General features: G+C 34.8%; 1 protein-coding gene across 1 annotated transcript; it reads right to left on the reverse strand.

Annotated features, from left to right (window-relative positions):
• Nucleotides 1–285: 285 nt before the first annotated feature.
• LOC149185391 (U-box domain-containing protein 9-like) lies at nt 286–3623 on the reverse strand. Its single transcript, XM_089417917.1, has 2 exons — nt 2987–3623; nt 286–1520 (listed from the first exon to the last, which is right to left on the reverse strand). Exons 1-2 carry the CDS (start codon nt 3341–3343, stop codon nt 411–413), a joined length of 1467 nt encoding a protein of 488 aa, XP_089274043.1. The 5' UTR covers nt 3344–3623; the 3' UTR covers nt 286–410.
• Nucleotides 3624–14191: the final 10568 nt, after the last annotated feature.

Genomic DNA, 14191 nt, shown 5'->3' on the forward strand with positions numbered 1-14191 from the left:
CAATTTATCACATTTTTTCATTTATTTTATTATGGGGAAAAGAAAATTCTCATCACACTTCTCTGGCATTATGCGGCCGATCATTTTCCCGTGATCCAACAAAGAATCTCCGCATCACAAATTTAATTCCTTTGAATTAAAAAATATAAAGTCAAATTTTTATTTTTTTTCATATCAAATACAAAGAATCTTCTGCGTGAAGTCGTACTCCACTCTAGAAAATTGGAGAAAATCACGGATTTTTTTAATGTTAATTTGAAACCAATGACCAAAAAATGGACTAACTGAAATCAAGCCCTTGGCTGATTTTTTTTTCCAGAGAGTTATAATTAATTTCAAAACTTTAGGGAGGTGTGTATATACATGTCATGTCGTCAGTTCGAATCTCTAGAAAATTTTATTTTGATTTTCTAGATGGTCACGGAGCGGAGCTGTTTATTGATACGCTCGACAATGGCGGCAGCCTTGCGTCTACTTCTGCTGGGGCTGCTGCCCATGCTCAGGCTCACCAAGGCCTTAAGGTAGCCATCATTGCTCCGTAACTCTTTTACAATCGAGGGATCGTGGGCACAGAGTGCCGCAAGAATTACCACGGCATTTTCTGTGCTGTGCGAAGTGGAGGAAGCGGAAGCGGAGGCGGAGGCGGAGGATGTAGTTTTCTTGATGAAGGCCATGAGAATCGGAATGAACCCGGCGATCTCTGCGATGGCCGCGGCCCCCTCGCGGTGCCCCGCTAGGAGTGCCAGGATGGCTAGCGACTCGTCCCTCATGCCGTCTTTCTCGTTGCCAATCATTTTGAAGAGCACCGCCACGAGGCCAGTCTTTACCGCGGCCCCCCTGTTCTCGTGGCTTATGCAGAGATTAAAGAGCGCCGAGGCCGCGTCTTTCTTGCCGCGCGATTTGCCATCCTGGAGCAGCTCCACCAATGCCGGAATTGCGCCGGAGGCACCGATTTTCGCCTTGTTTTCGTCCAGCGCCGAGAGGCTGAACAGCGTGGCCGCGGCGTTCTCGCGGGCCGCCATCGTGTGCCCGCTGCGGAGCACCTTGACCACGGGCTCGATGGCCCCTTCTTTCGCAATCAGTGCTTTGTTCGCCTCGTGGATGCTCAGGTTGAAGAACGCCGTCACGGTGTGCTCCTGAGTCTCGGCGTCGTCGCTCTGCAGGAGCGGAATCAGCAACGCTATCGTCCGGGGCTCCCCCAGGAAGACTCTGTGAGAGTGCTTCTTCTTGGTCAGCGCGCGGAGCTCCCGAACGGCCTCGCGTCGTTGAGATTGGAAGTGCCCCGACAATTTGTCGAGCAGGATGTTGAGGTACTTGATGTCGTGGGGCATGATGCCGTCGCCCTGGACGGTGCTGGTGCGCGAGGGGTAGTCCAGGCCCTGTGACTCGCACCATTGCTCAATCATGCTGCGGACGAGATAATTGGGTGTCAGGATCACGTGAGGGAGCACTTGCTGTGTCTTGGGGCAGGTTCGGTGGTCTGCATCCAGCCACGTCTGGATGTAGGGCCGGTCATATGTCTGCAACACACAATTACACAGACTTTTCAGCCTAAAGATATAATACTGATAAGGATTCCATCTCCATAAAATACCTATAAAATTACAACTATTTTTGAAATAGGAAAAATGATAGGGTTTCAGAATCGAAACTTTCGCAGCATGACATTCATATTCAAAAAAAAAAAAAATCGGCAATTTGGAGGGCTTCGCGATCGCACATACTCAAGATTCTTTAATATATCGGCAATTTGCATAAAACTGATGTGCTTTTAGAATATCTTCATGGTTTCAGTATTAGGGCTTCGTGATTCAAAACAATGGCATGCCTTTTCTGTATATCAGTAACACACTTCATTTTTCTGACGAGTTAAGTGTCCAATCTAAATTTGAGGGGCGGCGTTCGCTCAGGAATAAATCAAAAGCCCTCTTGGACCGTGAGAAATGGTAAAATGATGAACCTGAACCTGTAATTTTTTCCTAAAGATAAGTGATAGGGTCATTGGAAGCATTTCGAAACCAAAAATATTATCAGCTTTTTCAAAATCGCATTAATAATCTGAATTCCAGAGACATGAAAATGCGTTTTTTCTTGTTTTCAATTTGATATTATCGTTTATTATTGTCCTGTTTTATCAATGCATAATCAAATTTTGAAGTTCAAGATAACTGGAGGGGAAAAAATTAGGAACAACGAAAAAACCAGGGGTGCTGTCCGGTTGCCCTAATCAAATTTTCAAATTCAAGATAACAAGACGGGACAAAAAAAAAGAAAAGATGAAGGGCAAAATGTAGGGTTGCTGTCTGGGAATAAATAGGAATAACAGGAAAAATAAATAGGGTTGCTGTCTGGGAAAAATAGGAATGACAAGGAAAAATAAGTACGGTTGCTGTCTGGTTGCCCTAAAGATGAGTGAAATCTCAACTTATAGAGGCAAAAATTTGCCACGCAGGCTGAGAGAAGCTTTACCTGATCTTTCATGGCAACCAGAAGCCAAAAAAAATAGAAATGCCTTCTGATTGCCTTGAAGATCTGTGTAGGGCTTCACTTGAAGCTTAAACTTTTGATGATCCGTTTCTGAATAATAAAATCTTCTACAATTTTCAAAAAATCTACATACATATTGAAGATTTGACATATTTAAATTTTGATTATTCATTCTTAATCATAAAATAGTATTCAATTTTCAAAATCTACACCATTTTTAAGTTTCTGGAGACTGAAAATGAACATTATTTCTGTAGATAAAATTGTGCATCCTATTTTTCTGTTAAGAGGATACAACTCCAAATTATAGGAAACAATGATACACAGTTACATTTTCAAGATTATGAATAATCTTGAAACTGTTTTCTGTAAACAATTTCACCAAAATAAATAATCTTGAATACAAAATTATCAGAATACTTCCATCTTTGATACATAATAGCCCTAAACAAATACTCTCGATCTTTAAGCTTCAGAAAACATATAAAGATTCCAGTACCTGTCCGGTGGCGAGCATGACAGGATCCGTCATGATCTCTGACGAGATCGGACACAGAAAACACTCAGGCACCGACAGAGATTCGAGCTTCTCCGACAAAGGCCTCTTCGGCTTCGATGATTTCTTCGAATTCTTCTCTTCGAGATCAAATTTGAGGCGCCTGAGAGCGCTGACGGTGCTGGAAAGGCGATCGAAGACCTCAATCTCACAGAAATCATCTTCCTCATCCGCAATTAAATTGGCGAGACTCCTAAGCTCGTTCTTGAGCTCCCGAACAGAGCGAAGGCAGTTTTGTGTGTAATTTCTAACAGGAACCCGACTGTCCATAACAGTGGATTCCCGGGATATTTCAGACATTCAGCTCTGGGGTGCTCAATTCCCGACGCGACCAAAACCAGTGCATGACAATCGTTGAAGCCGAACAGAATGCGCAGAATCCTGCCCTCCTTGAATCGTCTCTGCCCTGTTTTTTTCTGAATCTACGGATACATGCAATCTTGCAATTCTTGATTAACGATGGCCAACTCACTTGACTTTCCGTGGATTTATTTATGGAAATTTAATTTGCCAGCTCATACTTAGCTGTCGTATACCCACCCATCACCATTACATAGCGTTTTCCTGTTTGGCAAGCTGGCGTCCAAAGTACCAGGGTCACACTCCAGTTGTTCTGTAACATGCTAAAAATAAATTTGATTGGGGGAGAAAAGATAAAACGCATTTTCTATGGCTTTAAAACAACACAGAGCGGCGCATCTCAAACTCCAGGTCCACGTATTCAATCCTGCGTCACGCTCATCAGGGATGGAATTTGATGGGTAATTTGGTGGTTATGGGTGGTTTGTCCGTCAAATACAGTTTAAAATTTTGTAAAGCCGTCAAAATTTTTATGGATTATTATAGAAAAAAATAAAAAATGTGAAAATCAAAATCTAAAACAAATAATTCTATTTTGAAATTCCAACCTGCTAAATCACCTCTATTTTTATTTTTATTAATATTTTTTAAAACTATCACATAAATAAATAACACGCAGTTTTTCTTACCAATCTTTTCAAGATTTATTTAGCAATATTCCAATTCAACTTAGGATATGGATAGATTCATGGTCAAATCTTTAGAGATAAAGTCCCATAAATAAAGGGATTTTTTAGACGCTAATTTGGTGTCTTAAAAGACTTTATACATGAGTTTGGGTTTCCTCAGTTGTCAAAATAAAAATTAATAAAATAGAAATAGAAAAAATAAGGCAATAAAAATTTATGATAAATAAAATCTATTAAATATTAATATATATTTTTATACATGAGTTTGGGTTTCCTCAGTTGTCAAAATAAAAATTAATAAAATAAAAATAGAAAAAATAAGGTAATAAAAATTTATGATAAATAAAATCTATTAAATATTAATATATATTTTTATTTTATTTTATAATATATTAAAATTTGATTTTTTTAATAATTTTATTTTTGAAATAGGAAAAAATCAAAAAAATTAATAAAATAAGATTTTCATTTAATTAATCAAAAAACATAAAAATTAATTTCCAAAAAAAATTATTTTATTAATTTGAAATTGTACTATATTATACACATATTTAATTTAAGCAAAGTCAAAAGAAAATTGATTATTCTAGTGTGAAAATTGATTATTCTAGTGTATATATGAAAAGGCAAATTTGCTCACTAGATGCAAGCATGTCATGACGAGAATTAGAAACCAAGTTGTATCTTAGCAACCAAGTTGGTTAAGCATTCTTTGCGATGTATGATGTTATTAGTTCAAAAATTGGATTAGACTTTTGTACTTTATGGTAATGTCCGTATGCATAGAGGTTATAATGGTAATAGACAGAATTAACCCAATATCAAGAGAATATGAACTCGCTATAGTTTCCATGATGTTATTAGTTCAAAATTGGACTAGCCTTTTGTATTTTATGGTAATATCAGTATGCTTAGAGGTTATAATGGTAATAGACAAAATTAACCCCATATCATGAGAATATGAACCCGCTCTAGTTGCCATGTTGTTATTAGTTCAAAATTGGACTAGCCTTTTGTACTTTATGGTAATGTCAGTGTGTCTAGAGGTTATAATGGTAATAGACAGAATTAACCTCATATCATGAGAATATGAACCCGCTCTAGTTTCCATTCCGCAAAAAAGGGGAAAAAGAAAAGAAGTATCTTCCTTTAACCAAAGAAACCTAGAGGCAATCAAGTTTTGTTTTATTTTATTATATATTTTAATCTCTATTAGACAAAAAATTTACCATGCTAAGGAAAAATCACCCACGAGAAGCAAGAATCTCACGACCATGGAACTAGAGACCCAATTGCATCTTTCTTTCGTAGGGGAGACCTAGCAACAATCAAATTTTGGTTTCTTTAAATATTTTACTATGTATTAAGTAGAATTTTTAAGTTTGCCTACAAGAAATCAAATTTTGTTTTATTTATATATTTTGCTATGTATTAAGTAGAAGTTTTAGCTGTGATTTCTCTTTAAAAAAAATCTATAAACTAATTGTAAATTTTATCATGATATTTTAACGGATTTATTAACCATTAGTTTCATTATACCTCGATTTAGGTAAAAAAAATTAACTATTATTCATAATCAAAAAATTGAATAGAAAAGATGAATCAATTCCACTCTTTATACATAATGTTGTTATATTTTAATTCATTTCAATTTTTTATTAAATTTAAACAAAAATATTTTATAACTATTATAATTACATAATAGAATATTTTACTTAATATTAACTTAATATCATTTGATATTAATAATTAAAATCAAAATAATGAAAACATTTTAACCTTCAATTATATGATTTTTCACATAAAACATTTAAAGCTCTTCAACTACATCATTTTCAACTATGAATGATCACTTGGTTAAAGGACACTACATCATTTTCAACTATAAATGATCACTCAGTTAAAAGGAATAGGTCATGCAATTGCAAGAAAACAAACTATCACAACATGATATTAAATTATTTTTCACATAAAAACATTTAAAGCCCTTCAACTACATTTTCAACTATGAATGATCACTGGGTTAAAGGAAACTACATCATTTTCAACTATAAATGATCACTCAGTTAAAAGGAATGGGTCATGCAATTGCAAGAAAACAAACTACCATAACATGACATTAAATGTTTTTTCACATAAAAACATTTAAAACCCTTCAACTACAACATTTTCAACTATGAATGATCATTGGGTTAAAGAAGACTACATAATTTTCAACTATAAATGATCACTCAACTAAAATGAATAGGTCATGCAATTGCAAAAAAACAAACTATCACAACATTAAAATATTTTACAATTATCATAAAAATATTTCTAAACAAATCACATCCCTTTTATGCTTGTAGGGTGTGATGTGGTGATGACATCACAAGAACTAGTATTGAGGTGGAGATCATGAAGTTGTAAGGGGGAAAGCAATCACCTAATGATATCATTATAATAAGGAAATCACATCCCTTTTATGCTTGTAGGGTGTGATGTGGTGATGGCATCTTGTGATGTGGTGATGATGAAATATCATTGCATTAATGAGTTGGCACGAGAGGTTTGGAAATAACATTGAAGTGTTGGAATGACAAAGGTACACCATAAGTTACATGCAAGAAGTTTGGCATGAGGAATTGAATAATTGATGCAAAGATGTTAGGGAGTTGTGGTATCTTTTAAATCTCAAGCACATACCAAATTTGCATAAATGTAAAAAGCAATAATCACCTTGTGCCATAGTAAAGGAAACCATTATGTTTAAAAGGATTCTTTCAAGAAGTGTTTTTCCTAGAATGTGCACAAAATTATTATAATCGTGTTAGCAAAATTTAAGTTTAAAAAAATATTATTAAATTAAATTAATTTAGATATTATTGATTAATTAATTATTTTTATAAAATTTTAAAAGTTTCATACCAATTAGGCGTAATTTAAATGGTTATGTAAAATTTTATTATCTTTTTCATTCAAGTTCAAATCATATTTGGTAATATGTTTATTTTTTAAGATATATTATTTGGAAAGTAAAAAAATGCTTTTATAAGTTTTACTTTTAAGTGCATCATTACTTTTGTCAAGAGGTTGGTGAAAATTCATAATAACAAATATGAGTGCTTCATTTTACATTGTCCCAACTACTAGTAAGATGAAATTTTAAAATATTTGCTTTAGCATTATGGGGCTTAGTGCTACCTAATTAGAGTTTTAAGTTAGCAATGGTAACATACCTTTAAAAGAGGTTTTCTTAAGTCTCTCAATGCATTCTTTTTCTAGGAATTTATTGAGTTAGAATTAATTTTTCACACACCTCAGCACAATTTTTCTTGATTTATTGCAAGACCATGATGAATTTAGTGCCTATATATGTTTCTCTCGAATGATCTAAATTCTAATCATTAAAGTTATAATTAAATAAATTTATTGATTTATTGCCAAAAAAATAATGATTTTATTGAATAATTAAACAAAAATATGTAACTAATTTGCTAGGTTATGGTCTAATGATTGATAGGGTGTCTTTGTGGTGATGACCAAATTTGAAACCTCTATAAGCATAAAGTTTTAAAAATTATGTTCCCAATAAAGCTCGACAATATTCTATAAACACATGTAGTGTTTTGTCTTCCAATTTATAAGTTATTCATTTGTTCTACAACATATTTAATATATGTATTTGTTCTTTCAAACCATTTAGATTTTAAGCCTCAAAGTCTCAGTAAATTTCATACCTCATCTAAATAGAAAAACTTATTTAGTAAGCAATTTCATAAAATTATCAAATAAAAAATACTTTCTCCCAATTCATCTATATGAGAGATTAATGAGATTCTTCATTAATTTGAACAAGATCAAACCAATCAAATACTTGGGAAATGAAGCAAAATATAGCTTCTCCATCACTATCATTTCCAAACTAATGAATTTTCCAACCTCGTCACACAAGTGTATTCCGGAATAATCAAATTTGTCATCCTCCCTGGGTTCCTTCTTGAGCATGAAGACAAAGAGATCATACATTTTTATAGCCTCTGTAACAGTGACTCAAATTTGTCATCCTCCCTGGGTTCCTTCTTGAGCATCAAGAGAAAGAGATCATACATTTTTATAGTGTCTGTAACGGTGACTCCTTGTGGCATAAGCATAATGCATGTGCCCATAATCCTCTTGTTCTCGTTTATCCATTCATTTATTAGTTTGTGTCATTCGTCCTTTGAAATAAAAACATGCAATTCCACCATTGTACATATGGTCGTTGCACTATTTAACTTTCCATAATTTTGATAATTTTAAGCACATTTTATATTGGAGTTTTTGTAATGGAGGTGCAACCTATTCAAAAAAGAATTGTATTTTGTTGAGTGTATGGAATATCACATTTTTTCTTTTCTTATTTAAATAAAAATAAAAAATTAAGATTATTATGACTTTTCGATCATCAAAAAGTTTCAATCATATAAATTTTATTAAAAACTAAGTTTATCGTTTCAATCATATAAATTTTATTAAAAACTAAGCTTATCTGGTTGAGATATAGTTATTTGAAAATTTTCATCTTTGGAACCATGTCAATGTTACTAATCTCAATCCATGTGTCACGCCAAGTAGGGTGTGGAGGTAGCAACAAGGCCATTCATCATCACCATGTCATCTATCTCAATCCATGTGTCACACCAAGTAGGGTGTGGAGGTAGCAACAAGGCCATTCATCGTCGCCATGTCATCTATTGACTTGAATTAATTTACTTTACATATATTTACATAAGTGGGACTTTAAATAATACTTAAATCCATTAATTCCATGTAAATATATTTCATAATTATTAAATATTGAATAAACCCCATTTGCAAATAAAGATGACTCATGTGTAAACATAATCCAAATGACAATTTACAAAATGCCAATGGCTTCATCAACCATTTCTAACATCTAAAATTTTCAATTGTAAAACTTAAAACATTTTTCCAATCATCGATGGAGTCAAACTCCAAACTCTTTTATTGACCATTGATGGGTAAATACCTCAAACATTTTGTCAACCACTAATGACATTTCGACCATCAGTTAAATTTGATGTGTTCACCTTTTGAAAACATTATCCAACACATCAATTTGTCAATGATGTTATCAACCATGAACGGAATTTAATATGGTTACCATTTTGAGAACTTTATGCAACTTGTTGATTCGTCGATGACTTTATTGGCCATTGGTGAAATTTAATGTGTTTACCTTTTAAAAACTTTATCCAACCTCTCAATTCATCAATGAATTTATCAACCATTTGGTGGAATTTAATGTGTTTACCTTTTGAGAAATTTATCCAACCCATCGATTCATTGACAACTTTATTGAATTAGTGAAATTTGATGTTTTTACCTTTTGAAAACTCTTTCCTCAATCATCAATCCCATCAATGAATTCCATGCTCGCCAATGATCAGTGAAATTCAAGTAGTATACCATTGAAAACTTTGGGATTCCATCGAATTGTCAATAATGAAGGTTTTGCATCAAACCAAGAGTTATCACCCACCATTATTTATGCATTTCTCCATTTCATACATCAATTTATTTCCCAAAAAATCTTGTAATGTAACAACCCTCGTGAAAATTCCATGTAAAAAAAGTTAATAAAGGAAAAATAATAACAATAGTTGATGGGACACTTATTCCAAGTTGAATGTTGGGCAAAAGCATAGTGATGGGGATCAGTTGTGATTGTTTAATGGCTAAGGAAATTGGCAAAGGTAATGGCTAAGGCTTTGGGAAGGCAAAATGGCATTTTTGGCACTTTTATTTGTGAAAATAATGGAAATTAGGAGAAAAGGGAGGTGAAAGGTCTGAGGTTGCATGTGATGAGGAAATTGAAGGAAAATAATGGAAAATGAAGAAAATAGAGGTTTAATTCATAAAAAGTCTTATGAGGATCAGTACACAGACTTTGGTCAGTTCAGTTTTGGAGCTCTCTCATTATTCTCTCTCTCTCTCATACACTTGGAGACTTAGAGTTATCTTGGAGCACTCTTGGAGGGTGTGGCATACTTGGATTCTTGGAGTAAGAAGGCAAAGGAAGAGCAAGAAAGTACAATAAGGCCTCGAGATCAATAACTACAACATTTTTTCTTGCAAGTACTGAGTTGCATGTGTATCTTCCTCACTAGTTTTGGTATGCATGGCATATTCATGTGAAGTTTTGGTCATGATCTGTCACTGGCATAGAGGATTACCTGGATTGATAGTGGATTTCCTAGCCTTGTCATTTCCTGGATAGCCATGGAGTTTGTGTGTTTATTTCATTGTTTTCTTTTCTTTTTTGTTCTGATGTTTCCATATCTTGGGTTGAGTTATTAGTTCTTGGAAGCCCTAGTTGCACAAATGCTCTGGAAGCTCTATAACAACTTGGGTTGAGTTACTAGTCATGGAAGCTTTGGTTTGATAAACACTCTAGAAGCCCTTGGTGGGTTTAGTTACTAGTCCTGGAAGCCCTGGTTGGAAAAATGTTCTATAATCCTGGTGATAGTTGTGGGTTGAGTTGACTGGAACAAACACTCTGGAAGCCTTGGAAGGCTTGGATGGAGAGAAATATAATGATGGTTTTGTGATGTCCGACCGTGAGGTGGAATCACTGTTTGATGGGTTGAGGTGGATGGCCTCTAGAAGCCTTGGATGGTTTTTGATTGATGTTTTCTATGAGATCCCACATTCATGCTTGGAATATGGCACAGGGGTGAATGGTTGAAGAGATATTTGGCTGAGCCATTGTATGGTCAAGTGGAACACAGAAGTCCCATCTCAGGTTTGGACTTTGCATCATCAATATGAGGCAACTTCTCCTTATATTTCTATGAGTATTATACTGGATTACATGTGGTTTATATGGTTGTGATTTCATGAGTATTTCTACTGCTATTATGTTGGTTATTTATGTGTTTTATGACAGATGCTATATATGGCTCTCATCACATTTTTACTTGTGAATGAATGATTAATGTATCTATGACCTGATGGATGAATTGGTAGTTGATGTGTTGAGGCATCAATGTTTCTTAGTGATTCTCGGCTAAGTATGAGACCCCTATGTTCATATCTTTTATTTACACCTGCAGATTACATATTCATGATATGTTTGATAAAATGTTTGTCATGGCTAGTAGGGGTCCATTCAAGGTATCATTCAAGTGATTGCTTTTGCACTGTTGTTTTCATGTTATCTTACTGTTTTGAAGGTATCATGCAATTATGGGCAATGGCTTGGGCTTTAGTCCTGAAAATGTGGCTTAATTCCTGAGGACGCTGGCACATAACTAAAAAAAAACAAGAGTTTTTGGACGGTGGCTTGCAGGCCTATGCGAGCGTCGAAAGGTCCCTAGATGTTGGCATGCCCATAGCATGAGAGCGTCCAGAGGGTAAGTTGTCCAAAAGTTCAGTGGGACCCAAGGGAAAGTTGCTTGAAGTGTTGGATTAGATGCTAAGGGACCTAGGTCTGATTTTAAACGTCTATATGGTGTGTTTCCATCGGTTCCACTTCCTTAACGTGACTTAGGAGCTCGAATCATATCATAGTGGCACCTCGTCGCATGCTTACTCCAGTTGGTCGGTTGCTTGGGTAAATGTGGGAGGAGGGTGTTACATGTAAACTCTAATGAATATAAATTCTTTTTAGGATATATTAAAGTCAAACATAACATTATATCTTTGCATCATTATGTATATATGCCAAAATAATATAAACAATTTCCATCTCTAATTTTACCAACAAAAAATCAAAGAGAAAATGAACAATAATCACTTAAACCTAAGCAACACTTGTCTAAAATTTGGAGCTGGAAACAAATTTGAAAAGGAGTATTTTGCAACCAACCATAAGCTCAGTTGCATAAAAATTGTCTATAGTTGTGTTGTGTCACTCAACAACCCCCCATTATTATTAAATAAGTAACTTAGTCGAATAATGGGGACCCTTTTAAATTTTAAGTATAGAGTCATTTAATAAAATGAATAAAAATAAAGTCTCAAAAAAATAAAATAAATTATCATCATGACCCTAGGTCTTAAATCCATTAATATTAAAAAAGGACTTAAGTTGAACGGTTTTCATGTATTTCGCATATTTCTAATTGCAAGGAAGTAGAGTATCATGCTAAATCAAAGCGCGATGTGAGAAACCCCGACCTAATCAACCACGATAAAACTCTTAATTAAGTTGAAGTGATGAAAAGGCCCCCTCACATATGAATAATATTTCAGGTCTTGTGGTTAGGTTGCGTCATCATCGCAAAATGAAATATCACAAAAGGAACCGACATTCTCCATCGTTGTTATAAACTCAAATCCTGGATAAGCATTTTCCAATATCGTAGAACTTCATCGAACATATCCTTATTGCATCGTATTGCAAATATTCAAAGCTTTCTTCCCTCTAGAACTTGTGATCATATCAAAAACTTGTGATGCGATATAATCCAATGGAAAGCTCACTTATCCGAAGCACATGTGAAACGCATGTTTCTTCATTTATTATCAGTTATAATGGTATTAAGGGACCTTAGTTATGTAAATGATTTGATTGAGCATTTTGAGATTTTTACGTTAAATGCCTATTTTCACGCTATTTTTCCATTCTTTCCATAAGACTCAAACTCTAATTATTGCTCCTTATTCTTAGCATATTTTCTCTGTCATGGGTTAGTCCCGAGAAACAAAGTTCAGGAAAAATGTCGAGAGATCCAAAGAAGAATAAGAAGAATGTGGTTTTGCCATAGTCAGTTCCAACTACTACAAAAGTAACTGAAATGCCTCCCTTATTCTCAGATACTACGTGTACTATATATCCTGGAAGTTCCTCCTGGGAAGCGATATACAGATTATTCGAGGAAGAAGAGCCTAGGGTAGTTATCAGATAGGATACAATAGATGATACTACATCGACATCCAAGACCACTTGGGAAAATGTCGACAAATCTTATATCCATCAGATAGTTGCTTGGGCTAAGATAATTCCATATACAAACTTAGTAAAATGGGTGATTGACGATGTAAATATCGCCAACAGGACCTTCATAACTTTGAGCACATAGATGATAATTGGGTCGTTTAGAGCCGAAGACCTCATAAATATGTACCATCTACCAAAACCATAGAAGATATACAATGCATAATTTATTCAGAATTTCGTAGAGGAGCATCTAGTTCGATCAGAACCAATAAGCCAGTGGAGGTGTGAGCTAAGCAAACACAAGCATGACGATAAGGGTATGTATTCCCTAGCCTCTCTTGGTAGTCCGTATTGTCATATTGCAACTATGATGTGTAGGTTTTTTGGACAACCTAATACACATAAATTCACTATAGAATGGGTTCCCCTAATAGAAGTTGTCGCAGATGCCTACATTATGGATTGGGCTACCATTTTGTCAAATAATTTGGCCACTCAAATCTTAACATACATAAGTAAATATAATATATCTACTAGGGACATTCCCCCTTTTTTCATGAGCTCTTTTATTATGGATGCACTATGCTTCACCTCTGATTTTCCATTCATGGGATGGAAATGGACTTTTGAAGATCCTACCCCCATCCATATATACCACAACATCCTTTGGGAAACCAACTATCAGCCCCATTTTTACAAAATCTGCCATGGGGTAATGCTACCATTATACCAAGTCATTTTTTATGAAAGAACTCCTAGATTTTCCAGGGAAGCTCTAGATGACTTCACGACCATGGGAAAATGGGTTGGAGAAGAATTTTTCACTTATGTCAGGATTTATGGAAGCCTATCTACCCAACATGTCCCCCATCTCTATCTACCAAACAAAATTTTGGCTAGAGAAGTAGCATATCAATCAGTGGGCAATGGATTGACCAATTCTTTTAAGGAAGCCAAGAAATATGTTTGGCCACCTTTTCCTATTCACTGTGGAATTTTTACTCTGGATAATTTCAGGCATGCAACGCTAGAAATTGAGAAAATTCAATGCATGAAATTTCCCACTATCTGACCCAAGCAATACGACCCAGTCAAGAAAGCTCAAAATGTCACAACGCAGGTCAAAGTGAGGCAATTCCAGTATGAACCAGATGATTTTGATGACCTTTTCGAGACAACCACATATTATCAACAAGTAGAGAAATTATCCAAAGTTCGCCTAAGCCCAATGGA

The sequence above is a fragment of the Pinus tabuliformis genome, chromosome 3_2, assembly GCF_031772625.1.
Source record: "Pinus tabuliformis cultivar Carrire ecotype Pingquan chromosome 3_2, CPIR1, whole genome shotgun sequence".
Lineage (NCBI taxonomy): Eukaryota > Viridiplantae > Streptophyta > Pinopsida > Pinales > Pinaceae > Pinus > Pinus tabuliformis.

Bases quoted from the DNA above. Each gene is read 5' to 3' on its own strand.
- LOC149185391 (XM_089417917.1), bottom strand. From the start codon at position 3,343: ATGTCTGAAATATCCCGGGAATCCACTGTTATGGACAGTCGGGTTCCT. The intron at 1,521-2,986 runs GTACTGGAATCT...TGTGTGTTGCAG, and splicing joins TCATGCTCGCCACCGGACAG to ACATATGACCGGCCCTACAT.